Source organism: Rhinatrema bivittatum, chromosome 3 (genome assembly GCF_901001135.1).
Source record: "Rhinatrema bivittatum chromosome 3, aRhiBiv1.1, whole genome shotgun sequence".
NCBI lineage: Eukaryota > Metazoa > Chordata > Amphibia > Gymnophiona > Rhinatrematidae > Rhinatrema > Rhinatrema bivittatum.
Genome location: NC_042617.1, coordinates 581749186 through 581776901, shown reverse-complemented (window position 1 = coordinate 581776901; position 27716 = coordinate 581749186). Strand labels below are relative to the sequence as shown.

General features: G+C 43.9%; 1 protein-coding gene across 3 annotated transcripts in view; it reads right to left on the bottom strand.

Moving 5' to 3' along the window:
- Positions 1 to 27716, bottom strand: part of PDE7B (phosphodiesterase 7B) — a 627908-nt gene that overhangs the window by 19912 nt on the left and 580280 nt on the right. For all 3 annotated transcript variants that reach the window (XM_029596617.1, XM_029596616.1, XM_029596615.1), the window contains one exon: positions 9295 to 9375. In XM_029596617.1, the coding sequence (XP_029452477.1) occupies positions 9295 to 9375 (81 nt within the window). The remainder of the gene's footprint in view (positions 1 to 9294; positions 9376 to 27716) is intronic.

Genomic DNA, 27716 nt, shown 5'->3' with positions numbered 1-27716 from the left:
CGGATTGAAAATGACGGGCCCGCTCCGAAGGGCAGCATCATTACAGATGACGATGCTGCAGAGCGTATCACGTCTTATCCTAATACATTCTTCCTCCCCATCTGTCGCAGTCGCCAGATTGTGACAGCAGTCACTGAAATTGCTGAAAAAAACTGTGACTTACACACTGAAAAATACGACAATAGCTAATTCAATTGTTAGCATGGAATTTTCATGCAAGCTCACTAAAGTTAAATGTTAATTGTCGTATGCACATTTTTTTTTGTGTGCAAAACTCCCTGCTGCACTGTGCACAGAAAAATATGCGAACAACTGATGGTGAAACTGCGCACACTACTGAACACACTTAGGGGTAGATTTTAAAAAATTGCGCGATCGCGTACTTTTGTTGGCGCACCAGGCACCAACAAAGGTACGCTGGATTTTATAAGATACGCCCATAGCCGCGCGTATCTTATAAAATCCGGGATCGGCGCACGCAAGGCTGCCGATTTTGGGCAGCCTGTGCACGCCGAGCTGCGCAGCCTGCCTCCGTTCCCTCCCTTCCCCTACCTAATCCACCCCCCCGGCCCTATCTAAACCCCCCCCTACCTTTATCCATGGATTTACGCCTGCTGGAGGCAGATGTAAATCCGCGCGCGCCAGCGGGCTGCTGGCGCGCCAAGACCCGACCCGGGGGCTGTTCCGGAGGGTGCGGTCACGCCCCCGGAAAGCCCCCGGGCCGAAACCACGCCCCCGGGCCCGCCCCCCAAACGCCACGTCACGCCCCCGAAATGCCACGTCATTTGGCAACGCCCCCGACACGCCCACTTAAAAAAGCCCCGGGATTTACGCGCGTCCCGGGGCTCTGCGTGCGCCGGCGGCCTATGCAAAATAGGCGCGCCGGCGCGCGAGGGCCCTGCTCGCGTAAATCCGGCCGGATTTACGCGAGCAGGGCATTTAAAATCCGCCCGTTATTGCATCAGCCTCGCTGTGTGTAGCAGTGTGCGCCTTACACAGAGATAACATTGAATCTTATGGCTGTGTGTGACTCTGGAGTTTGGGGAGGCTGCTGGGTGCCATGTCTGTTGACTATTTTGCTGAGCATTTTTGAAACTGGCGGGCCAGCTGTACTGATCTTTCGAGGCACATGAGCAGCCCGGTCGGTCTACTAATATGAAAAATACACTTGCATGTGTGCTCCTGCCCAGGGCCGGTGGAAAGGGATTTGGCGTCCTAGGCGAGCCTTCTCCCTTGCGCCCCCCCCCCCCGGTCTCGGCCCCGACTCCTACCTCATTCTCGATCACGCCCGCCGACTGCCTGGTTTTCTGGGTCACGAGCAGGTTGGTCACTGCTCGCGGCCCGCCAAATCTCCACTCCTCTTTGCCGCCGCTTGCGGCCCCATATGGTTCACACCCAGTGGGGCACCAAGGGTCTCTGGCGCCCGGGGGCCAATGCATCTGTGTGCCTCTCCAGCATCGCCCCCTTAATCCTTCTTGTACTAATGCTTAAGGTCACAGAAAATCAGTGGCATCTCCAGATAGAAGAATTTTTTTTTTTTTGGGGGGGGGAGCCAAAATGACATTTCTTCATCACCCCCACCTCTATAGCATGGATCCTGCTTTAAAACTGGTTATAAAAAAAAGTGTTAATAACAAAGTCCAAAGGGTCTTCTGCGTAATTTTAAAAAGCTGGCCAGTTTCACACTATAAAATTATTTGATAGCCTCATTCAACTAATTCTATATGGCTATGAGAGTGAAGTCTGGAATATATAGGAAGAGACAGAATGTCAATATAAATCCTGTACCTCCAGTTCTGTAACTCTGTGCATCCACTGAAATTCCCCCAAACAATGGAGCTTGGATGTTTCCCTTACAGCTCATCATGCTAAAAGATATTTTCATATTCTGGTGTCACCTCACAGTAACAGCAGCACAAACACCTTCCACTGCCAGGCACATTGTGAACTAACACAAAACCCCGCAAAAAAGACACTCAAAATCTATACTGCAATCCCATCGTAACATAACAGTAATAACACCAAGGACTCAAACAACAATAACCCTACCTGTGAAAAAGCAAGGGTAAATATTACACTGGGTCCTGGAATACCAATACACCACCTACTGAGGAAACAAAACAAACCAGATTGCTATAGATCCCTATACAGACACTACATAAGAACATAAGAAAATGCCATACTGGGTCAGACCAAGGGTCCATCAAGCTCAGCATCCTGTTTCCAACAGTGGCCAATCCAGGCCATAAGAACCTGGCAAGTACCCAAACACTAAGTCTATTCCATGTTACCGTTCCTAGTAATAGCAGTGGCTATTTTCTAAGTCAATTTAATTAATAGCAGGTAATGGACTTCTCCTCCAAGAACTTATCTAATCCTTTTTTAAACACAGCTATACTAACTGCACTAACCACATCCTCTGGCAACAAATTCCAGAGCTTAATTGTGCGCTGAGTGAAAAACATGCTAGCAGAATCTCTCATCATGGTCACACACACAGAGCAGTGACAGACCCTCACCAAATACAGAATACAAAATAAAGGAGCACAAATTAGACAAAAACTGAAATGGAAACCCCAAGAAGCCAGACTCTGTGTATTAACAATGGAAAAACAGAACCACCATTCCTCATAAAACAAATAAAATCAAGAAACATAAAGCATCAGTTATAATAGTAAAACCATACTAATAAAAGAATATTTTAAAACTACTGATAAATAGAGTTTCTATTAATTAAAATCATATACATTTTTTACAATTTCTCAAACACCAATAAAATATTTCAAAACAGCACGTATATCAAATAACACCCAATAATTAAAACTAATAAGGATTTTTAAAAGCCCCTGCTGTCCATACATGGCTCTTGACTTCCAGTCACCCTAATATTGTCGAGGATTAGGAGGTTATCCTCTCTCTCTCACACATACTCACATGTCAATTCTCTCTCACACACACACTGTCACATACATACATATTCATGCTCTTATATCCACCATAACCTCTCGCTCTCACAGACACTGACACTCTCAGGGTGTAAGACACTCTCTCCCCAACACACACACACACACCCCTCCACACAAACTCTTACTCCCCTGGATTTTCTCATACACACTCATGCTCTCACTCTCATTGGCTCCCTCACATACACACAAACACACACACCCAGGCAAGCTCCCAGTCATTCTCACACACACAGACTCCCAGGCAGGCACCAATTCATTCTCACACACACACACATACATCACACACATGCAGGCACCTATTCTCACACATACAAACCCCAGGAAGACACCCATTCATTCTCACACACACACACCCCCAGGCAGGCACCCATGCATTCACACACATACACCCCCAGGCAGAGTCCCATTCATACACATGCACACACTAAAGGCAGACCCCCCCTCTCTTTCTTTTGCCAGTAACCTCGGAGCCTCTCTCATTCCTCTGCTGCCACTGTCACTGCTGCCACGTGGCTATTGGGGAGGTGCCGATTGCTGCTACTGACACTGAAGCCCATTCTGCTGCCTCCTCTGTGCAGGCCCCGTGGGTTTCCAGTTTCTCCATGCTGATCTCGTACATTGTGAGATCTGCATAGAGAAAGTGCTATTCTTGCACATTACCAAAGATTACATGTGCCAATCACTAAAAAGTAATTTTTTATTTTTTTTTTACCTTTGCTGTCTGATCTTCGTTTTCTAATCGGTTGGTCACAGGCTTTTTTTCCCACTTACTCTTTCTTATTTTTTTTCCAATTCCTTTTATATTGTCTTTTTTTTCTATTTCTTTTCTCTCCATCTGTCTTCTTCCCTCAAACACACAGTCAGGTTCTCATTCTCACACGCTTTCTCTCTCTCTCTCACACTCACACACACACACACACACACACACACACACACACACACACACAGGCTCTCACTCTCACATGCTCTCTCATACAATCATTCATACACACAGGCTCTCACTAGCACATGCTGTCTGACTCTCACACACCCAGGCTCTCTCTTACTCCCACATGCTGTCTTGCTCAAGCACATTCTCTCACTCACATGCTGTCTCTCTCACACGCACAGAAGCTCTCACATGCTGTCTCTGCAAACATTCAGGTCCTCACTTCCACACACAGTCTCTCAACTCTCTCTCACACACAATCTCTCAAATCAACTCATACACGCACACATACACACTCTACAGGCCCTCAGCCTCTCTCTCACCTCTGGGCCTCCTCTTCACGGGTCACCGCAGGATGGGCTCTGCAGCGGCCCTGATCTTCTCGGGACGCCCGCAATGTGGGATTCACGGTGGCGGCAGTGATCCTGCTACCGGGCCTCCTCCTCTTCTCAGGCCACTGCGACTTGGGATTCGCGGTGGCATCTGCACGGGGCTGATGCTCCTCCTCCTTCCTGCACGTGCGGCTCCAGCAACATTATTCTTCTGGGGGCCGCGTGGGCAGGAAGGAGGAGGAGCACCTGCACGTTTAGATATGACCTTTTTCTTTGGGCCGTGGTGACGTGAGCTCCTCCACGGCCCTGCCGATCTTCTTGCTGTGTGTATCCGGCACACAGCACAGCAGTACTTCACTGCTCAGCCGCCAGTGGGATGAGCTCCACCGGCGGCCACATGAGTCTTCATGTTGGCCATCAGTGGCTCGGCGCTCCCTAATGCTCGGCGATCTTGGCCCAGGCCTAGTTCGCCTAGTGCTTCCACCAACCCTGCTCCTGCTACTAGGGTTACCGATTTGTAAAGAATATCATCAGCCTGGCTTGCATTTGTGCATGAGTCTGGCTGCCTTCAATGACCCCCATCCCAGCGCCCTTCCGGTTGGCCTTGGTCTCAGCTCCTCTCCAGCGCGTGGCAGAACTTCTTGGAGCACAGGGACAGAAAGCAGGCCTAAGCCTTTTCTAGCACATGTTTCGCTTGCAGAACAGAAAGTTTGTTGGAGGAAAGAGATATAGGGTTGTTTCTGGGACAGTAACCTCCTGCTAGCTCGCAGTCGCAATGCTCCGAAAAGAAGAAGTGCTGCTACGCGCCGGAGAGGAGGGATTGCTTGATCGACTGGGCAGATCGATACTTGAATATAACTGCTGGTTCTGAGGGTCCTGTTGACTGCTTCTCCTCTCCTTATCAAAAAGCAATCGGTTGGCAACCTTAGCTAATACTTGCCACTATGTTCTGGCTCAGGGACACTGGCTAGTGTGGCTGCAATGCCCGGAATAGTGGCCGCTCCTTTTCAGTGGCCAGCAGCATGGGCTCCATACCAGTCCCCGGCCCCCACTTGCCTTTCTCCTTATATCCTTACCCCCTAACAACCCTGGTTGCAAGACCGACTTTTTAACATTATAGCTGCACTTGGCTATGATTTCATGGGATCAGCACAATCAACGCAGCCTGTGAATTTAAAAAAATAGTTGTTGCTATGTAAACCGATATGATTTGAAAACGGTTATCGGTATATAAGAAACTACAAATAAATAAATAAAAATAAATCAATGCTGGAACCATGCAGGATGAGTCACAGGCTAGGTCAGTGTGTGCTAGATGGCTGGGTAATTTTTGGGAAGGATTAATTTTTCCAGGCTTCTAATAATCTCTGCTGTCTACATCGGAGCTAGAGTCACTATTTTGTCAACTTTACTCTTCCCTTTCTTTCAGCATTAGGGGATAATTTTCTAAACTCTGTGGGTAATTTTTGCCCATACACTTGCTCCAATATTTACTCCTGGAGGAATTCTGTGCACAAAAATTTAAAATTCTGCAAAATTCTACATGCTTTACATTGGTTAAACTAACACAATACACATCATAGTGTTTAAGTAATTAATTTACAATGTAATTCAGAAAAGTTATTATTCAGTGATGCAGAGTTTACATATTTTGATTAGAATTCCCCTAGAAGTGCACTGTAAGAGTGTCCCCTCCACCTCTTCCCTACTCCCCTCACCAGACCTCTTTCACTCTGCTCTCCTAGATCCCCATCTCCTCTGCTCTCCACTATCTCTCTCCCCTCCTCCTCCAGGCTCAACTCCTTCCACTCTATTTCCACCTCCCAGCCCTCTACTCCCACAGTTTGACTCCTCTCTCATACAGCCCCTCACACCCACTCCCTCTGATCCTCTCATACACACACACACCCCCCCCCTCATACAGGCTCCCTGTCTCTCTTGAAAATACACATACACCTCACACAGGCTCTTTCTTTCTATTGCATACAGAAACACTCACACTCACCCCCTCACATAGGCTCCCCTCTGTATCTCTCTTGCACACATCCTCACAGAAGCTCCCTCTCTCTCTCACATATACATACACAACTTCACATAGGTTCTCTTTGTCCCACTCACACACACTCCCTCACACAGGCTCCCTCTTTCCTTCTCTCACATACACACACACATACCCTCAGACAAGCTCCCTCTCTCTCACACACACACAAACACCTATCATACAGGCTCCATCTCTCTCCTGCACACACACACCCTCACACAGGCTTCCTCTCTCTCATATACACACATCTACTTGCACAGAGGCTCCTGCTCTGTCTCACCGATTGCCATACACATACACACACTCATTCACACAGGCTCCCTCTCACACACACACACACACACAATCCCTCACTCACACATACAGGATCCCAATCTCTCACTCATACACTCATGCAGACTCCTTCCCTCTCTCACACACATACATACACAGGCACTCTCACAAACACACTTCCTTTCTCTCACACAGGCTCATGAGCTTTCTTGCTTATTATGCTTGGCCTTCTCTTCCGCTGGGCTTGCTATCTGTGCCGCGAGCGGGATGGGCTCCACTTGCAGCCAGCTGATCCTTGGGCCTGATCATTGCCATGAGTGGGATGGGCTCCGCTCACGGTCAGCTGACACTACAGGCCTGAGCTTCACTGCGATCAGGGTGGGTGCTGCTCACAGTACACAGGGCCTTTCTTAGAAATTCTCGCTCCTCGAGGGCCTGCTCTCCCTGCCTTGGTGCCTGCAATCCAACTACTTCTGCCTGCTGGAATCTACAATCATTACAGCTACCAACTCAGTGAGTAATCTAACCTTTGTCAGTCTGTCTCAGCTACAGCTCTGCACTGGGAACCTGCAACCGGAACTCCCTATAATACCGTGCGCTGCTAACATCTACCATTGTGAGACGGGTCTCCTCTGCCGAGGGTCCCTGGACTGCTACTACTGGATCATCTCACTACTGCCACCTCTGTATACTCCAGCCTCCAGCTGTATAATAAAAGACAAATCTCTGTGTTTGCGTGTCTCGAGTCTAGCCTAGTAGTGTGGTTCCTCACGGGGCTCCTCCCCGTGGGAGTGGCCATCACCACAGTACCCAAGAATCCACTCAAACACCTCAAAACCATAACAAGTAGTGGGCACAGATATGTGTAGAAACCCTCTAGCTCTCCACTAGATGGCCCTAGTTCCCAGCCTTTGGGTTAGCAAGTAGTAGAGGAGCATACCATTCAAGACAGCACCTCCCCTGAGGCTTGCTGGAGTGGTGAGCTCCTGGGGCACAAGAGGGGGCTAAGAGAGAATAGTGTATGATTGGTTTGAGTTGCAGTTTCAGGAGTGAGGAGCTGTTTCTTTGGTATGTTTGTATCCTGTGGATACCCTACCTACTTGGGAGCCTTATCCATCCACTCCCTGGAAGGTAAGCCATATTTCAGGGACCTATTCCAGGAACGCATACACAGGGAGGGAAGAGAAGTTGTGTGAGGAAAGGAACCCAGTTTGAACACAGATGTAGTTTGGATAATATATTCAAAGTAATAGGACTATTTTATTTAAAGAAATCACAGTAACTTTTAGTTTTTGGAACACCCACAACACTGTCCTGTCTGTTCCCTGCAGTACCATCACTGGGAGAGGTTGCAATAACCCACAAGAAGAAGGAATTTCACTTATATGCTCTGGGCCTAGGAAAGCTTTCAACCAAGAGATCAACAACCCACACCCTGCGGCAACAGGACTGGTGACTGTAACATTGGGATTCAGCCCTGGGAATTTTTTGGCCCTATCAGAACTCAGCAAATACCCTGAATTAGGGTTACATATGGCAACACTAAAGAAGAAGATAGTGCTACACCTTGAAACAAGAAGATTACAGGAAACTAGGCAACATAATTTCATAAAGGGAAAGTTCTGCCAGACAAACTTGGATTGAGCTCTTAAATGAGGCAATCAAGATCAAGGAGGTGTGGTAGACATTTCCTATCTGGATTTCAGTAAGACTGTTGACACTGATCTGCACAGAAGACTGGCAAGCAAGCAGGATAGTATGGGAGTACGCTAGAAAGTTGTAAATTGGGTAAGGAAATGGTTGAGCAGCAAGACATAGAGAGTGGTATTAAATGGTCTTCACACTAGTGAAGGCAAAGTGACCTGTGGGATTCCTCAGGGCTCTGTACTGGGACCATTTATGAAGAACATAGGAATTCAGACCGAGGGTCCATCCTGCAACCAAGAGTGGTCAGTCCAGGTCACAATTACCTGGCAGGTTCCCAAACAGGAGATACATTCAATGCTGCTTACTGACCAGGGCTAAGCAGTTGTTTTCCTCAGGTCTACCTGGTTAATAACAGCTTGTGAACTTTTCCTCCATAAATTTGTTCAGACCTTTTTTTAAACCCTAACTGCCTTTACTATATCATCTGGCAATGAATTCCAAAGCTTAATTTTCTCTGATTTGTTTCAAATATGCTCTTACTAACTTCATGCAGTGTCCACTGGGCTTTTTATTTTTTGAAAAAGTAAACAACAGATTCACATTTACTCCACTCATGATCTTAAAGACCTCTATCATATCCTCAGCCGTCTCTTCTCCAAGCTGAACAGCCCTAACCTCTTTAGCCTTTCCTCATAGGGGAATTGTTCCATTCCCTTTATCATTTTGGTCACCCTCAAGTTACTAATCAATATCCCGGAATGAACCTAGTTTAGGCCTCGGCGCCAGGACCAGTCTTTGTGACAGGGTTCAGCATTTGGCCTAGGCCTTGGATATTTTTTCTTTTTTTTCAAAATGATACACAAGTAAAACCAACAACATCTTGTTGGTTTTTTTTTTTTTCATTACATTTTGAAAACACAACATGAAATGATGACATTTCCTATTTCATTTCAAACAAATGCACATATAGGACACAGCTAGTCAGAATTTTCTGTTGAGACAAGTCAACTCTACATTGGTTCTGTTAATTGATGATTTCCTTACAAATCAGAATTATATTTACTCCTTTGAAATACATTTATTAAGCAATAATACAGATCTGCTCACCAATTTGTATACTAGGTATTGTATCCTTCTGTTGATTGCACAGTGGGCTTATTTCCAGTTCAAATTTTCTTTCAAGGTCACCTGACCAGATAGAAAAAGAAGACTTTCCTTTAGCAATCCTGAAAATCATGTTATGCCGCTTATCAAGTATAAATAAATTCATGCCGATGATAATAGATCATGCACTTCATATTTTTACATTTATTTCAGTATATTCATGTAGCTTGTTTCCTGCCTTGAGCATAGTTTTGGAAAGGAGAATTACAAGTACGAATAAATATAAATATGTCAGAATATGAAATTAGTTTTAGGGATATAAATATCCACCAGATATAAATGCAAATGCTAAATGAGGACATACTGGGTATTCTAGCAACCCTCTCCTGTATAATATACAATAGTAATATTTCTCTGTGCCTTTCTATGATTCTTTACTCTGTTGTGCTCTCTATAGGTGTCCTTTCTCTCTCTGTCATGGTAAATCAATTTGAAGGAGAAGAAATATACAGCTGTATGTGAAAATTTAGACAACCCTGGTCAAATTGTATATTTCAATGAATCTCTCAGTGAACAGAAGCTGACACAATCTCTACATGGCAAAACGTTTTGTATGGATCCACTGTATTTTTGTGAAAACCTTTCTACAAGTTTTAATGCAAAATTACTATTTGCTGATTTTAACAGATTTAAAATAATAAAACAGTGAATATGGCATGTGCAAAAAGTTTGAATACCCTTCCAGTTGATCCATTACTTTTTTTTTTCTCTAAAGGTGTTAATACGGCTTAAAAAGTTGATTGATTTGTTAGGCCTTAAATTAGTCAGGTTGAAGACACTTCCACAGCTTAACAAATATTCTGTCCTTTCTAACCTTTTAGATTGTAATTGTTGCTCTGTTTACTTTCAACAACCCTGGGCTTCTCTAAGCAGCTTTCTTAGCATTTGGAAATGAAGATAACTAATTCTTACAGAGGAGGAGAGGGTTATAAAAATCTGTAACTGCTTCTAACTAGCAATTTCAACTATCAGAAACATTGTTAAGAAATGGAAGTTACTATAGTTATCTTGTGTGGTTGTGGCAGAACAGTCTAAAGCACTTTGTTCCAAAAAGTTTCAAGCTGAAGGTTTTGTTTTGCATATTGAAGCAACAACTTTAGGAAAATGGCTGATCACAACAGCATCCTTTATTTCGAGAACATTCACCCGTGGGATCTCTAAAATAAAGCCTTTCTATCGGCCAGTATTTTCTACTCTACAGAGTCTGTTCTCCCATGTCTGATTTCATCATGTAAGCCAGGGGGTCCCAAACCTTTCAAGGGTCACACAGAAAATTTCAAATCATCAAGAGGGCTGGGGGTGTGTCCCTTAGAGTTTCCTAAGTGGAGGCAGGAATGAAGGCAGCCAGTTTAGAGTTTGCTGAATGGGATTTGGGGCACATCTGGTCCTTTGAATGATTTGAGAATATAAGAACATAAGAAATTGCCATGCTGGGTCAGACTAAGGGTCCATCAAGCCCAGCATCCTGTTTCCAACAGAGGCCAAACCAAGCCACAAGAACCTGGCAAGTACCCAAACACCAAGAAGATCCCATGCTACTGATGCCAGTAATAGCAGGAGCCATTCCCTAAGTCAACTTGATTAATAGCAGTTAATGGACTTCTCCTCCAAGAGATACTTGGAAAGGGAGGAAGCAGAGTTCCCAGGGGTGCAGCAGATAACATGCCAGCAATAATTTTTCTAGATTTTCTAAAAGTTGGCAACCCTGCCACACTGCCGAGAACCCTGCTCCCTGGCTCCCTCTTCCTCTGCATCCCTGAGATGCATATATGTGTGTGTGTGTGTGTGGAGAATCCCCTACCCTCCCTTCACTTTTACTCTTATGCCCTCCTTTCTTTCCCCTTCCCCTTTCATTCATTCCCTTCTCTCTTACCCCTTTTCCTCTCACGGTACTTCCTTACCCCTACCTCTCATTTACTGCCTCCCTTCCTTTCCCTTTCATTCACTCCCTTAATTTTCCCTTCTCTCTCACCTCCCTTCACTCACCCCATCTTCCTCTCACCCTATTCCTTTCCCTTCCCCTTCACTCACTCTACCTACTCTCATCTTACTACCCCTCCCCTCACTCTCCTCACCATATTCCCTTCCCTTCATTCCTCCACTCTCTTTCTTTTCCTCTTTCTCACCCTCTTCCTTCCCTCATCCTATCCACTCTCATCCTATTCCCCTCCCTCTTCCTTTTCACCTACCTCATAAAACTCCATTCTTTTCCTTCCCCTCACACACTTGCTGCCTGGCCTTTCCTCCAGTTGTTTTGTTCAGCGCTGTAGGTCTGGAAGTCTTCTGCTGCTGGTAGGGCCTAGCCTCCCCACCAGGTTATTACATCAGTGGTGTGGTCCTGATGCTTTTTCTGCCCAGTAGCTTCTCTAGACAGAGGGGCAATGGCTGAGGGGGGCAAGTTGAGTAAAGAGGAGGACAAGCCAAAATGACATTTCCACGTATTACACCTATCCTCACAGCACGGTTCCCTGCTTTTACATTTTCTGTAAAAGTCACAATAATAAAAAATCCCAAGGGCTTTTTGTGCAATTTTAAAAACCTGGCCAGTTTTATTTTCCTGTAAAACTACAATTAAACGTATTTGATATCCTTATTCAACCAGTTCTTCACTATGGATATGAGAGTGAAGTCTGGTCTATACACAAAGGGACAGAATGTCAATATAAACCCTGCATGTCCAATTCTGTATCACTTTGCATCCATAGAAATTTTCCCCTACAATGGACCTTGGAGGTTTCCCCTTACAACTCACCATACAAAAATAAGCACTTCAAATTCTGGTGTCACCTCAGTAACAGCAACATAAATACCTTCCACTGCAAGATATTTTGTAAAGTAATACAAAATCCTGCAATACTCAGAACCTGGGTAGCAACCCTGCCATACTATAACAGCACTAACTCCCAGAATTAAAACAGCAACAACCCTGCTTAGGAAAAGACAGTGGCTCCAAGAACACCCCTGCAAAGCTACCATATCTATTCTCTGTCCCCAGCAAAGCGAGCCATGACACCTCACTATTTGTATGCACTAAATTCTGTTTTTTTAATGTCCTTCAAAGATACCTTCTTCTGAACAGTGCAAGACTGAGCAACTGTCAGCTTTCCCTCTTGTTCTACTTTAAAAAGTTGCTGTTTCTCCTTTTTAAAAGCTAGTGCCAGTTGCCCCTGGTTAAGGTAGAGTCCATCCTTTTGGAATAAGTTCTCCCTTCCTCAAAATGTTGCCCATTTCCTAACAAAACTAAAGCCTTCTTTCCTATACCATCATCTTGTCCATGCATTGAGACTCTGGAGCTCTGTTTGCCTCTGGGGTCCATTGTGTGGATCAGGAAGGTTCTGGATTTCAACGTTCTACCTAAGTGAGTAAATTTGGGTTTCAGAACCTCCCTCCCACACCTTCCTGTGTTGTTGGTGCCAATATATACACCATGATAGCCAGCTCCTCTCCAGCATTGTCTAAAATCCTATCTAGATGACGTATGAGGTTTGCCATGCTTTGAACCAGGTAAGTAAGTTGCCAAGTGACCCTCACATCCATCAGCCACCCAGCTATTTACATTCTTAATAATCAAATCACCAACTATGATGGCCAACCTAACCCTTCTCTCTTTTGCACAAGCCTCTGGAGATCCATCTTCGGTGCAAGGTGATAATGCATCACCTGGAGAGCAGGTCCTAGCTACAGGATCACTTCCTGCTACACCAAGGTATTGCTCTCCATCCAGATGACCTTGCTCCTTCAAGGCAACAAAGAGGTTGCCAGACTGGAGTTTTGGCTACTATGTCCTTGAAGATCTCATCTATATACCTCCGTCTGCCTCAGCTTCTCCAGGTCTGCCATTCTAGTCTCCAGAGATTGGATTAATTCTCTGAGAGCCAGGAGTTCTTTGCACTGGGTGCATACATGCAACCTCTCACTAACTGAAGATAATCAGACATACGGCACTCAGTGCGAAAGACTGGAAGGCCCCCATCTCACTGCTGTCTGCATCTTTATATTGTTGAGTTCTTAGTTAATTTAGGTTGTTAAGGGAATAGGAATGTGTAAATTAAAATACTTTAAATGATTGTGGTGCATCTGATATTAATTTGACAATGTTCTGCAAGGAAACAATAATTAATCTACTGATAAGGCCTGGGTCACTCCCTTCTTTTGACAAAAATTTTGATTTTGACTAATTTTTTATGTGCTTTGATTTTAACTATATTTTTATGTGCAACAAAAAAATTTTTTCCCTGCAGGGTAAATGATTTGACTATGCAGCATTATACAATTTACGATAGTGTAGCAGTTCCAGTTGTGTCATACCCCTTGTACTTTATTATTCTTATTTGTTTTTTTGGCCAAGTGTGGTGCTTTTTGGGAGTTGTTGTCATATATCCAACCCACGCCCATTGCAACAGGGCATCCCCCAAGGCTCATCTCTTTCCTCCACCCTCTTTAACATCTATCTTGTACCTCTATGCCAACTCCTATCTGATCTTAACCTTAAATTCTATCTTTATGCCGACGATGTCCAGATCGTCATCCCTATTCAAAGTTCCATCTCTGATGCCCTAAAGCACTGGGAGAAATGCCTGGATGCCATCAACTCCCTCCTTACCAACCTCCACCTAGCCCTCAATGCCTCCAAGACTGAGATCTTACTTATCTCCCCCCATACCACCCTTCCCCTACCATTTGCCAATGACCCCAATATTAACATCGCCACCGCTCAACCATCTGTAAGGGATCTTGGCGTCCTCCTTGATCAACGCTTAAACATGAAGAATTATATCAACTCCATACTTAAAGAAGGTTTTTTTAAACTTAATGTCCTAAAAAAACTGAAACCCCTACTTTACCCCCAAGATCTTCGCACAGTGATCCAGGCTACCATCGCCACCAAACTGGACTACTGCAACGCTCTCCTCCTAGGCCTCCCCTACTCCACAATAAAACCCCTGCAAATGTTGCAAAATGCAACAGCAAGAATCATCTCAAACACACACAAATTCGAACATATCACTCCGATTCTCAAAAATCTCCATTGGCTTCCCGTCCTCTCCCATATCCACTATAAAGCCCTTACCATTGTACACAAATCCATTCACACACACAACTCCAACTGGCTAGATATCCCATTCACCCCCCACCACTCCTCCCGCCCGTCCAGATCTACCAATATTTGCACTCTACGTGTACCCCCTCTAAAGACAGCCCGTCTTTCCTTCGCCCGTGACCGTGCCCTCTCTATTGCCAGCCCTTCCCTCTGGAATTCCATGCCCCTTACTCTGCGCCTTGAACCTTGCCTTATCAAGTTTAAAAAGAAATTGAAAACTTGGCTGTTCAAACGAGCCTACCCAGAATAGTCCATGTTATCTACTGCTCCTAGCCATCCACTTATCCCATGAACCCTAACCCAGTCCACGATGCCACGTGTCCCTCTTATGAGATTACAGATGTATACAAGGTCACCAATACTGTAAATTTTTGTAAATACTTGCTATCTAATGTTTTTTTTTTTATCAGTTTGTTCGCTATCTTTCCTTGCTTCACTAATGTCCCCCCCCCCCCCCCAAGTTACTTTCTCCTGTTATGATGTAATTTCCGATCTTTCGTTAATATGTGAACCGGTGTGATGTCCCCACTAACGCTGGTATAAAAAAATTTCTTAAATAAATAAATAAATAAATAAATAAAGTATTTGTCAGCCCTCTCTTTTCTGGGTTTATATGATTTTTGTGATGAGGTTGTGGTTGCTCCTTTCCTTGGTATTTCACTTTGTACAATGTAGTGGTTGTGTCAGCTTTTTTTCACTTACAGATTAATTGAAACATGCAGCCAGGGATGCCTAAACTTTTGTATACAACTGTACATCTGAGTAGATGTTCAAACATCTAGTAGGGAACTATATGAGTAAAATGGTGGTTACATAGAAAGAATAGCTGAACCTGCCAAAGTGGATTTTCAGCAGCTAAATGTATGCATTACTTTTAGCTGCTGAATAAAGGAACTCCTGGCTGCATAAATTTGTCAAGGGGAAAAAACTACATGCATATATTTAATTTTATAAAAAGGTATACAGGTAGGCTGACGTGTGTACTTTACACCTCTGCTTTAAATGATGTCAGTGTACACACATATATATTAGCTATAAAATATACATGTAGCTTGTGTTTGAAAATCGGCAGGTTTGTGCAGGGTAAATGTAGGTGACTGGAATGCCAATTAGGCGCCCTTCTGAAAATTCACCTTATTGTATTAAGGGCCTGATTTTCAAAAATATTTACATGCTTTAAAACAGGGTTTTATATGTGTAAAGTGGGCTTCTGAAAATTCTTACAATATATTCCATTGAATTGTCCATAGTTTTTACCCATGTTAATTGCACTTAACGCTGGCAAATGACTTTTGAAAATTACTGTAGTGGTATATTATATTTACATGTGTAACTCCTTTGAGAATTCAGCTGTATAGGTTTGGGGAATACAGCTGGTGTTAAAACTTTTAGGGTTTGCACAGGAAGAGGAACAGGTGACTACATCAAAAAAGTTCAAAGTCCGCACGCAGAATAAATTTGCTCAGGGGGAACTATACTATAATGAGATTACAGAGGCCAGTGACACAGATTCTTGAAGAATTGTTCAGGAAATGAGTAATGGAGCTGTAGTCAGTATTCTCATGCATGGATGTCAGAAATAAAACATTCTTTGCTTTCTTTTCTTTTCTTTTTTTTACTTGGCGGTTTCCTCCTGCTCCTTTGGGCTGCCAGGTCAATGAGAAACAGGCTTGGAATCCTGGTGCTATAAAGCCTTCATTTGCAACTACTCGGAAATTTTTCTCCCTATTTTATAAACAATCTTATTTCATGTCCCTCCATCACCCCCCACCCAGTGTACCTAACCTGATGATTGATGAAAATAGTCCTTTGGCTGAGGGCCATTCACCCTCCCTTCATATCCCTAACAATCATGGGTCAATATTGGGGTAATTGAAGTCTACATAAGCAACCTTGCACATAAGCAAATCCACAAAGTCAATAGTGCAAGTAAGAGAGTGAAGTCCCATTCACTAATATACGAATTTTATTAGACAGAAGTTCATGCTTTATAAATCATTCATACAATACGGCAACTCCATACGGATAACAGCAGAGAATTTAAAGTCTGCTGTTATCCGTATGGAGTTGCCGTATTGTATGAATGATTTATAAAGCATGAACTTCTGTCTAATAAAATTCGTATATTAGTGAATGGGACTTCACTCTCTTACTTGCACTATTGACTTTGTGGTAATTGAAGTCTCCCATTATTACTGCACTACCAATTTGGTTAGCTTCCCTAATTTCTCTTAGCATTTCACTGTCCATCTCACCATCTTGACCAGGTGGCCGGTAGTATACCCCTATCACTATAGTCTTCCCCGACACACAAGGGATTTCTACCCATAAAGATTCAATTGTGCATTTAGTCTCATGCAGGATGTTTATCCTGTTGGACTCTATGCCATCCTGGACATAAAGCGCCACACCTCCTCCCGGGTGCTCCTCTCTGTCATTGCGATATAATTTGTACCCCGGTATAGCACTGTGCCATTGGTTATCCTCTTTCCACCATGTCTCTGAGATGCCAATTAAGTCTATGTCATCATTTACTGCTATACATTCTAATTCTCGCATCTTACTTCTTAGACTTCTGGCATTAGCATACAAACATTTCAAAGTTTGTTTTTTGTTTGTTTTCATTCTGCTTTTTAATTGATAGGGATAAGTTAGAATTTTTTAGCTCAGGTGAGTTTTTAGTTACAGGCACTTGGACTACTTTTCTAATTATTGGAACCTCACTGTCGGGATGCCCTAATTCTAATGCATCATTAGCATCCTTTAAAGATACATCTCTCCGAACCATGCGCTGCTGAGCGACTGTCGGCTTTCCCCTTTGTTCTAGTTTAAAAGCTGCTCTATCTCCTTTTTAAAGGTTAGCGCCAGCAGTCTGGTTCCACCCTGGTTAAGGTGGAGCCCATCCCTTCAGAAGAGACTCCCTCTTCCCGAAAAGGTTCCCCAGTTCCTAACAAAACTGAATCCCTCTTCCTTGCACCATCGTCTCATCCACGCATTGAGACTCCGGAGCTCTGCCTGCCTGTGGGGACCTGCGCGTGGAACAGGAAGCATTTCAGAGAATGCTACCCTGGAGGTTCTGGATTTAAGCTTTCTACCTAAGAGCCTAAATTTGGCTTCCAGAACCTCCCTCCCACATTTTCCTATGCCGTTGGTGCCCACATGTACCATGACAGCCGGCTCCTCCCCAGCACTGTCTAAAATCCTATCTAGGTGACGCGTGAGGTCTGCCATCTTCGCACCAGGAAGGCAAGTTACCAGTCGAAAACAAAGGCTTCATTCAGATATATGCTTGAAAACATCACAACCCACCCCAGGTGGGACTGGAACCCACAATCCCAGGCTTAGAAGGCCAGTACCTTATTTATTTATTTATTTATTTAGGATTTTTATATACCGACCTTCTCAATACAAGTATCAAATCAGGTCGGTTTCCATAGAACAAAACTGTCGCGGTTAAGGCGTTACAAGTTTACCCTGCTAACTTTAGGACAGATCAGCCAGATATGTTATCCGGCTACATATGAGTATCAGAGTTAGCCAGATAACTTATCCAGTTAACCTAACTCCTCCTAGAAATGCCCCTGGAACACCCCTATATTATCTGGCTACAATTTAACCAGATAAATGCCCAAAATATTCAAAGTTCATCATTTAGCAAGATTACTTATGCGTGATCTGGCTAAATGCCTTTAAATATAGATCTCTACAGATTTAAAGTCTCAAAGATGAGTTAATAGGTGGGGTTTAATTCAGGGCAAATTAAGCAGAGCTCTAACAGCTTTGGTTAACTGGCCACAAACAAATCTATATAAAAAAAATAGGATGTGAGGTAGGAGGGAAATCCTATAATCTTATCCCTAGCCCATCTCTTTAAAAGAGAAGTATATACAACTTACTTCACAAGGAAAGGAGATTATATACTGAGAGAGGGGATATGAGTAAGAGTAGAAGGTGATGGAGAAAGAGAATGGTTTATGTAACAATACTGTAGGCTGGAGCAACAAGACAGACAGATGGTCTAAGTGGACTCAGTCTGCAGACAACTATTATAGTATATATGTAATTGAAGAGTGGACTCAGGGTAAGAGTTTAAAAAAACAAACAAACAGAAATTGTGCCTGTAATAAGTGCACAGCTTTTTATTCCAAAAAAATGTATTATAAATATCTACTAGATAAAGGAGCCCTGACCGACGTGTCGCAAATGCGCAATAGAGAGAAGCTCTACCACGCATGCGCGGGTGAACACGTCAGTCAGAGCGGAGCGTGCCTGAAAAAAAAAAAGGCACTGGGAGGAGCAGTAGTGGTAGCGGCGGTGAGGAGCAGTAGCAGTGGTGGTGGCGAGGAGCGGCGGCGAGGAGCAGTAGCGGCGGCAGCGCGCACGAGGGAGGGACCCCCCTCGGAGATCTTCCATCTGCGCCATCCAAGGGAAGGGGTTGTGGATGAGCTGAAAGGGGAGGGGATTGAGAGAGAGGGGGAGTGACTGAGGGGAGGGGGAGGGAGGAGAGAGGGAGGTGAGGGGGGAAGGTGAGAGGGAGGGAGGCTAAAGGAGGGAGGTGAGAGGGAGTGGGAGGGAGACTAGAGGGGGGAGGTGAGAGGGAGTGGGAGGGAGAATAGAGGTGGGATGGAGAATGAGGGGGAGGGAGTGGGAAGGAGAATGAGTGGGAAGGAAATGGATTGAAAAAAAAATGTAAATGTAGCCCGTTGTTACGGGCTTAACGGCTAGTAAGAAATATAATGTATCAGGACAAAAAGAAAGAGAAAATATGAATATAGTTCCTAATCCCAGAGCCAAGGTAATGATAAGCTTATTAAGGTATATGCGCAATGGTGGAATGTGATTTTCTACAATATTTATTAGATAGCAACCCACCTTTCTATTCTAAATTTAATTAATTTTCCATATAGAAACCCAATTAATGTTGTATATAACAAAAACAAATCAAGCATCAACATAAAATCATGCAACCAAGTTAAAACAATAATGCAATGATAATATATCAAAATAAAATCAGTAATAAGTAACTAAAATTATAGTCATGAAATTCTAACATTACAAGAAATTTCACATATATAACAGCCATCCTGTTCAAAAATAAATCTCCCAAGAAAAACAAATCTGCCTTGGTTTATTCTATCCAAAAGGCAACACAAGCTGTTATCTATTTTAAGATGCAGCTAATCATTAGGTCTGTAAAGGAGTTCATCTTCAGGACAATTTGCAACCTTTTTTTAATGCCTCAACTATTATTCCTGCCTATCAGAAAATACCCAGCTTCATGATTTCTCTTTTGTTTAGAAGTAATGGAGGCTGTAGTTTTATTAGTTTTTCACAGGGGAAATATTCTATAAAATGTGTGAGAAATAGGTTTTTCCTTAAACAAGTTGCTTTCCTTTAGTATTAGGGAAAAATCCCAATAGTATGGGAGTATGCAATCCCCAAACACGTATAGATTAGTAAAAGTTTCTTTGGACTTCCAATGTGCCTCTGCTGAGTAAACGATATATTCACCTCAAGATGAGAATATTGGATCTCATCTTGAGGTGAAATGGAGAAGACTCCTGGAAGAAAAGGAAAAAGAGACGCTTAGAGAAGGTCCCAATTGGTTCATTCAGGTAAAGATACTGAATGTGAATTAGGGAATTCAGTGTCTCTCCTTTTCACCTGGGAAATCCCTACATCAATTAAATACAGATAAAGCTGTGGCTCTGAGGTAGCTTTTCAAAGCAATCCTAGTTGCTTAGGTAAGGAATTAGTTTCACTACGTGGCTAAATTTAGTTTTTTTTAATTCAGTGCTGTTCTGGAGGTGTGGTTGGGTCAGGGGTCGCAACAGGACATAAATGCTAATTCTCAGCAAAAGCTGGCTCCCCTTGACCACAGGGTTAATGGACTTAATTCTAGCTAGCTAAGTTTAAACTCCTGATGATAGGAGGTTAAGTGTAAGGGGATAACTGTAGCAAACTAACTTTAGGGACATGTTGTGGGGCTAAAAAGAGAGACAGCAGGGAATGTAGAAAACCAACGTGGTGGAGAGAAAAGATTAGGCCGATAGTTAAAAGGAAAAAGGAAGTATACAAAGACTGAGTCCTCTGTAGAGTAGAAGAGAAATTATATACAGTAGCTTGCAGATTGGCAAGAAAAGAGACAAGTAGGGAAACGAGGAGGCCAATAGAAGAGTCCTGGGATTACTTGGGAGGAATTTAGCAAAGGGAGGAAAAATAGCAGTTAAAACATTCTACATGAAAGCAAAAGAGAGGAGGAACAGAGATGCAGAATATAAATAAACTCAGAAACAGTGAATGATGAACAATAAAGGCCGATGCTGCAGCCGGAAGATCTACTGGAATGGTGAAAGTGCTATTTCCATGATACAATAAACCACTCAAGAAAGAAACAGATATAAAAGAGACTGAGCTGGAATCACCATTTTCCTTTCAAAAGGGGAAAGTTCTGTAGGGAGGGTAATTTTAAGAGATGGGGAAATTCTGTGGGCATTTTTTTTTATCTGCAGCAATTCCACAAATTTTCAAAATGAAAATATGCACAGACATTTGTTTTGAAAGATTTTGGAAATGAGTTGCACAAACTTCCCCTGCACAAAATTATTATATACCTGCTCCTGGCATGTGACTGTGGATTTATGCATGGGGAGGAAAACCTTCAAACAACTGCATGCAGCAGCAGCATCTATGTGTGTATATGACTGTGTGTAGATTTACGATGGTATTTTATAACCTGCATCTATCACAAACATATGTATTATAAAATGCATGTACCTCTACCATGCAGCATTTGCAGGTGTAATATGTTTACGTGTGAATATATGCAATGCATTAAAATCATGTATATCAATGCATTCAGTCTGTGCACTTTTCCTATTTTAAAACTATACACGCATATATATTTTGGAGCAGATTTTAGAAAAGTACGCGCACGCGTACTTTTGTTCGCGTACCGGGCGCAAACAAGGGTATGCCGGATTTTAATAGATATGCGCGTATCTTTTAAAATCCGGGGTCGACGCATGAAAGGCTACTCAAAATCGGCAGCCTGTGCATGCCGAGCTGCACAGCCTGTCTCTGTTCCCTCTGAGGCAGGCATAACTTTTGGAATAAAGGTAGGGTGGGGAATTAGTTAGGGCTGGGGGGGGGGGTGGGTTAGGTAGGGGAAGGGAGGGGAAACTGGGGTGAGGCGGAAGGAAAGTTCCCTCCGGCCTTAGAGCGGCCTTAGAGGGAACAGAGGCAGGCTGCGCGGCTCGGTGCGTACAGGCTGCCGAATTTGTGCAGCCTTGCGTGCGTCGACCCCAGATTTTAAAAGATACGCGCGTATCTATTAAAATCCAGCGTACCTTGTTTGCGCTGGATGCGCGTACTTTTCTAAAATCTGCCCCAAAATATATATGTGCGTATATTTTTAAAATAGGACAAGTACACAGACTGAATGCATTGATATACATGATTTTAATGCATTGTATATATTCACACGTAAAAATATAGACTGCTGGTGCGCCATGTTCCGGTCCAGGGGCTGGTCTGGAGGCCGCGGCCACGCCCCCAGGCTGGAACCACACCCACGGCCCCGCCCCCAGAATGGCCCCGACGATGTGGCGGCCGCGACATGCCCCCCCGACGCGCGTCCCGGGGCTTTGCATGCGCCGGCAGCCTATGCAACATAGGCTCGGCACGCACAGGGGGAGCTTGGGGCAGGTTTTCGGGGGGGTACACGCGTATCTTACGCGCGTACCCCTTTGAAAACCTGCCCCTTTATGTGCAAAAATAAAGCAGCACTTATACCCAGTACTTTTTCAGGTCATTGACACCTTACTGATTCTTCAGCCTGACCTCTTCCCAGCTCGCTCAGACCTCCCACCCAGTCAGTACTGCATAATAAATACATTTCATGTCACTTATGGTACTTAATAACAGGTGTAAAAATACGCGTGTATATCGGCAAATATATGTGCATAAGTACCTTTTTAAAATAGCAACTTGGGTGCAAAAGCGTTGGCTCCACCCTGGAACACCTTTAGACCATCCCTTTATTTCCTGGATATATGTGCATGGAAAATGAAAATGTTGCTTACCTTTATAAAATATGGAATATGCGAGTAGAGGCTACTTGCATGTGTATAAGGTTATTTATACATGTGTAAAGTTTTGAAAACTCATCCCTGACTTTTAAAAATCAAAGTATTTGCGTAAATCTAAACTCTGCCCCCAACTCTGTCCCTCTTTTTTTGGTTTTTCACGCACAGAAGAATGCGTGGAATCGAGTTACGTGCATATCTTTTGCGTGTAATGGCTGGCAAACTTTCTAAGGAAATATTTATGTGCATAAAGTTGAGTTTTATGTGGGTTAATGTCTTCATAAGTCTGAACTTTACTGTGCAGCAGAATACAAACACCTGTTATAGATGAATTGTCAGAAGAAATAATTAAAACCGCAGGAATATCAGAGACAAAATTATAATTCTAGAGTGCTTTAAGCAGTGTGGAGTCAACAGAAAATACCGAAAGATTGGTAGATTGCCATTATTGTTCCAATATCTAAGAACAAAGGCAGCAAATGAGACTCTACCAATTATAGAGGAATTTCTTTATTATGCTAAAATAATTAAACAATGCCTAAGACCTATAATAGAGCACCAGTTTTCAGAAACTCAAATGGACGTCAGAGAAAATTGAACTTGTACCAATGCCATCTTTGCCCCTAGACAGCTAGTAGAAAAGCACATTGTTGAATATAATAAAAGCCTGAAGGGTTTTAATCAAATTAACAAGAAAATGCTATGGTCAAACCTGGAAGAATATGGCGTCACTGAGTATCTAATTAAGACATGTCAGTTTATACAAAGATAGTGGTAGCATTGTGTGGACTAAGTCTAGAGTTTTGCATCTTTTTCGTGTAATATCAGATGTGTGCCAAGTCTGTGCTCAGTCACCTTATTCTTTATTACTTATATTGATAATTTCTGTAAAAAAAACAAACAATCCCTTTAGAGTACAACAGCAATAATGAGCTACTTTTTTTTTTTTTTGGCAAATGATCTAACTCTGGTACAGGGGCTCTATAACGAGGAAGGGTGAAGCAGCTGTTTCAGGTAGCCAAATTCTGGGAGCAGCAGCACATGTCTCCCCAATCTCCCAAAAAAAAAAACCCCTGCAGCAGCCGCCTCCTCGTTCATTTTAATTCCCACCCTGCCACGGAGGCCTTTATGGCGCAGTGCGATGACATGCTGGTGGGGGTTCCTGCTCCCCACCGGCACTAGGAAGGCCTCTGCAGTGGTATGGAATGAAGACGTGCTGGCTGGGTTCCCATTCCCCACTAGCGATAGGAAAGATCCCTCAGTGGTGCTGGAGGCTGACATGCTGATGGGGTCTCCACTCCTCACCAGAACTAAGAAGGAGCCTACAGCATAAGAAAAGGCCCTGCGAGGCCACTGGTGTTTCCCCTGCAGTTGGCAGCCGAAGAAGAATGAGAAGTCCATAGTGTGCCTGTGTGGGTATGAGAGAATGTATGTGAGTGCCTCTGTGTGTGAGAAACTGACTGCCTGTGTGAAAGTGTGCTTGTGTGTGTGTGTGTGAGAGTTTCTGTGTGTGTATGAGAAACTGTATGTGAGAGTGCCTCTATGTGTGTGAAATCGATTACCTCTGTGTGTGTAAGTGCTTCGGTGTATGTGTGCCTGTGTGTGTGAGAGAGAGTGCCTGTGTGTGTATGACAGAATATGTGAGAAAGTGCATCTGTTTGTGAGAAAGTGCCTGTGTGTGTGAGAGAGAATCCCTTTGTGTGTGTTATTTATATTTCGTTGATCCACAAATCTCAGTGGATTACAAGTAACAAACAAAAATATTTAACGACAGCAATAGTACATCAGAAATAGCAACTGATTACGAAACAAAAAGCAAAAAACAATAAAACCAAATCATGAGGAGAAAGACAAATATTCACTGACCAGTGAATCTAATTTATGGCAGGAAAAGCTAGAGAGAAAAAAATGTTTTTATCTGTTTTCTGAACCGTAACAAGTCATTTTGATCTCACCTGGGAGATTATTCCAAAGTATAGGCCCAACTATACTAAATGCTCCATGGAGAGGGGACTGTCTCTTATGTGTATCTATGCAGCACTGTGAATGTCTAGTAGCACTATAGAAACGATAAGTAGTAGTAATATTTGGAGGAATGGCTACATCCTTTTTTTATCTGATTCATTCTTGTGTCCTTGTGACGTAACAGTACAATGTCTTTAATGTCAAGTATTCTTTTTGTACTTTTTGCTCTAGCCAGAATGATTCAGATGGACTAAATCAAATCATGGTGAACCTCAAAGATGTGATAGACCTGATTGACAAACTGAAGAGTAGTAAATCACCTGGACCGGATGGTATACACCCCAGAGTTCTGAAGGAACTAAATAATGAAATTTCAGACCTATTAGTAAAAATTTGTAACCTATCATTAAAATCATCCATTGTACCTGAAGACTGGAGGATAGCAAATGTAACCCCAATATTTACAAAGGGCTCCAGGGGTGATCCGGGAAACTACAGACTGGTTAGCCTGACTTCAGTGCCAGGAAAAATAGTGGAAAGTGTTCTAAACATCAAAATCACAGAACATATAGAAAGACATGGTTTAATGGAACAAAGTCGGCATGGAAAAGGTTTAAGTCATTTTTCACTAAATTTAATCACGTTAAAAATAGAAAAAATATTCACGGGTTGGAGGAGTTCGGTTTATGATTAAAAATGCCATACATTGCTGGATGCGATGATATGAAATTGTATGAAACCTTCCTCTTCTTCCCCTAAAAAATTTTTTTGCCTTGTTGGTGGATAAACAATTTCATTCGATAGATTTTTCAATGTTGAGAGATTTTTTCCTGTTTGAAAAATGTTAGGAAAATTAATATAGTAATGATCTGAGGTGATATCGGTTTTTGTGTATTTGTGATATTTATATCCCTCTAAAACCAGTTTGTGCGTTGTTTTTGTGGTCTCTTACCATAAGTAAGAAAAGCATGCTAGAAGTAAAAAGCACATTTTTTATTTTTTTTTTACTCAGAGGCTTTTGCGTGCCCGTTGAACTGAAATCCGCACTAGAGCAGCGAGGGTTGAGTCCTGGGCTAGGCCAACAGGATCTGTTCAGACTAGGCTCAGAGGAGTGAGTCCTCCCTCCCTTTCCAAACCATACTCTCACCTTCAAAAAAAAAAAGTGTGGTCGTTCAGGAGCCCTCTCTTACCCACTTTCGCAGCTCGAGCCATCCAAAATCCCCCCCCCCCCCCCCAGCTCAGGCAGCCTCGGAGAGACGCTGCCTCCTTTGGCAGGGCTGCTAAGCTCATTGACAGCAGTCAATTAACACGGGCGAACGGGCTTCTGAAATTGTCACGAAAGTAAGTTTCAATTACATTTTCCTTTGAAAATTACCATGTTTGGCTTTAACTGTGAAGAAATAAGTTAACTGTCACAACAGATAACTGAAAAATGTTTTCATCAAAACCACGTAGTGCAATGGGTGGCCAATGAGTGTCTTTTGCATTTTTAAACAGAAAGGAAAACAGACACGTTGGAGGTGACACCTTTTTACTGAACTACATAAATGCATGCAAATCAGCTCAATAACATGGTTACAAAAAAAGCAAGACTTTTTGCCATGAAGTCTGCAAGCCACGATCTTTTATGGAAAGTTAGATATATCTCAAGAGGTGTAGGAAACTTTCCCTGGGAGCATTGGGATGCTAACGCACGTCCCAATAACCTCGCCATCTTTCTTAAAGGGACTTAAATGGCCTGAAGAATCTGCCTTCCCCCCCGCATGTAAAATCCCCTTGGGGACCTGCCTTTCCCACACTGGTAAATTCCCCTGGGGGGGGGGGGGACTACTGAGACCTCTCCTTTCCCACCCCCTCCTCACTGTCCTTTGAGGTGGCCAAAGTTGAAAAAGTTAAAAAAAAAAAATGTTAAAGTCCCCGGCCTGCCCCCATCCCTATTTTTCAATCCGACTCCTTTGAATAGGAAAAGTCACCCCTCCGGCCTCCTGACCCATCCAACAACCTGATCCTGCCATCCCCCTTACTACTTACTGCAAGTCCCCAGTGTTCCAGTGGAGACTGCAGTGCCCCCTAGGGCTAGAGCCTGGTGTTACCATTTAAAAAATCTATTGACCCAAAAGCATATGGGGCAGGTTTTATAAAACTATGCCCGCGCGTACTTTTGTTCGCGCACCAGGCCAAACAAAAGAACATAAGAACGCCGGATTTCAATAGATACACGCGTAGCCGTGCGTATCTGTTAAAATCCGGGGTCGGCACACGCAAGGCTGCCCGAAATCGGCAGCCTGAGTGTGCTGAGCCGCGCAGCCTGCCTCCGTTCCCTCTGAGGCCGCTCCAAAATCGGAGAGGCCTCGGAGGGAATTTCCTTCCACGCCCCCGCAGGCGTAACTTGCGCGCGCCGGGCCGGCTGCAGGCGCGCCATGTTCCGGTCCGGGGGCTGGTCCATAGGCCATGGCCACGCCCCCGGGCCGGAACTATGCTCGCGGCCCCGCCCCCGGAATGCCCACGATGAAGCGCCGGCCGCGACAACCCCCGACACGCCCCTGATGACGCGCCGGCCGCGACACGCCCCCCCCCCCCCCCCAAGAAAGCCCTGGGACTTACGGGCGTCCCGGGGCTTTGTGTGCGCCGGCAGCCTATGCAAGATAGGCTCGGTGCGCGCAGGGGGTGTTTGGGGTAGGTTTTCGGAGGTTATGCGCGTAACCTACGCATGTAACCCTTTGAAAATTTACCCCAATATTTGGCCAAACGGTAGCATTTTGAAAATGGTGATACCGGGTGCAGAGCCCCAGGAGTGCTCTGGGTTACATCCCACCACTGAGGACTTGTAATACATATTGAGGGGTCATTTGAGTGGGGGCCGGGGGAGTAGAGAGTGACTTTTTCTACTTAAAGCAGATGGGGGTTTGGAAATGGGGGCAGGACCAGTCTGGGGACTTTAACCTATATTTTTTTTTTTTTACTTTGGCTGCTTCATGGGTGATGAGGGTTGTAGGTGGGACAAGGGATCTCAACAGAGATCCTCCACTGTATTTACCCACCGGGGCGGGGGAACAGTACGTGGGCTGCTCACGAACAAAAGATGGTGGCCCCAGGCCTGTGGGACTGCCATCGCACAGGGCACGTCATTGCGGTATTTTTCCTGGTAGTTCTTTTTCGCTCAGGAAACTCCTGCAGGATTTACTAGGCTGTGGTAGATGTTATCTTGCTAA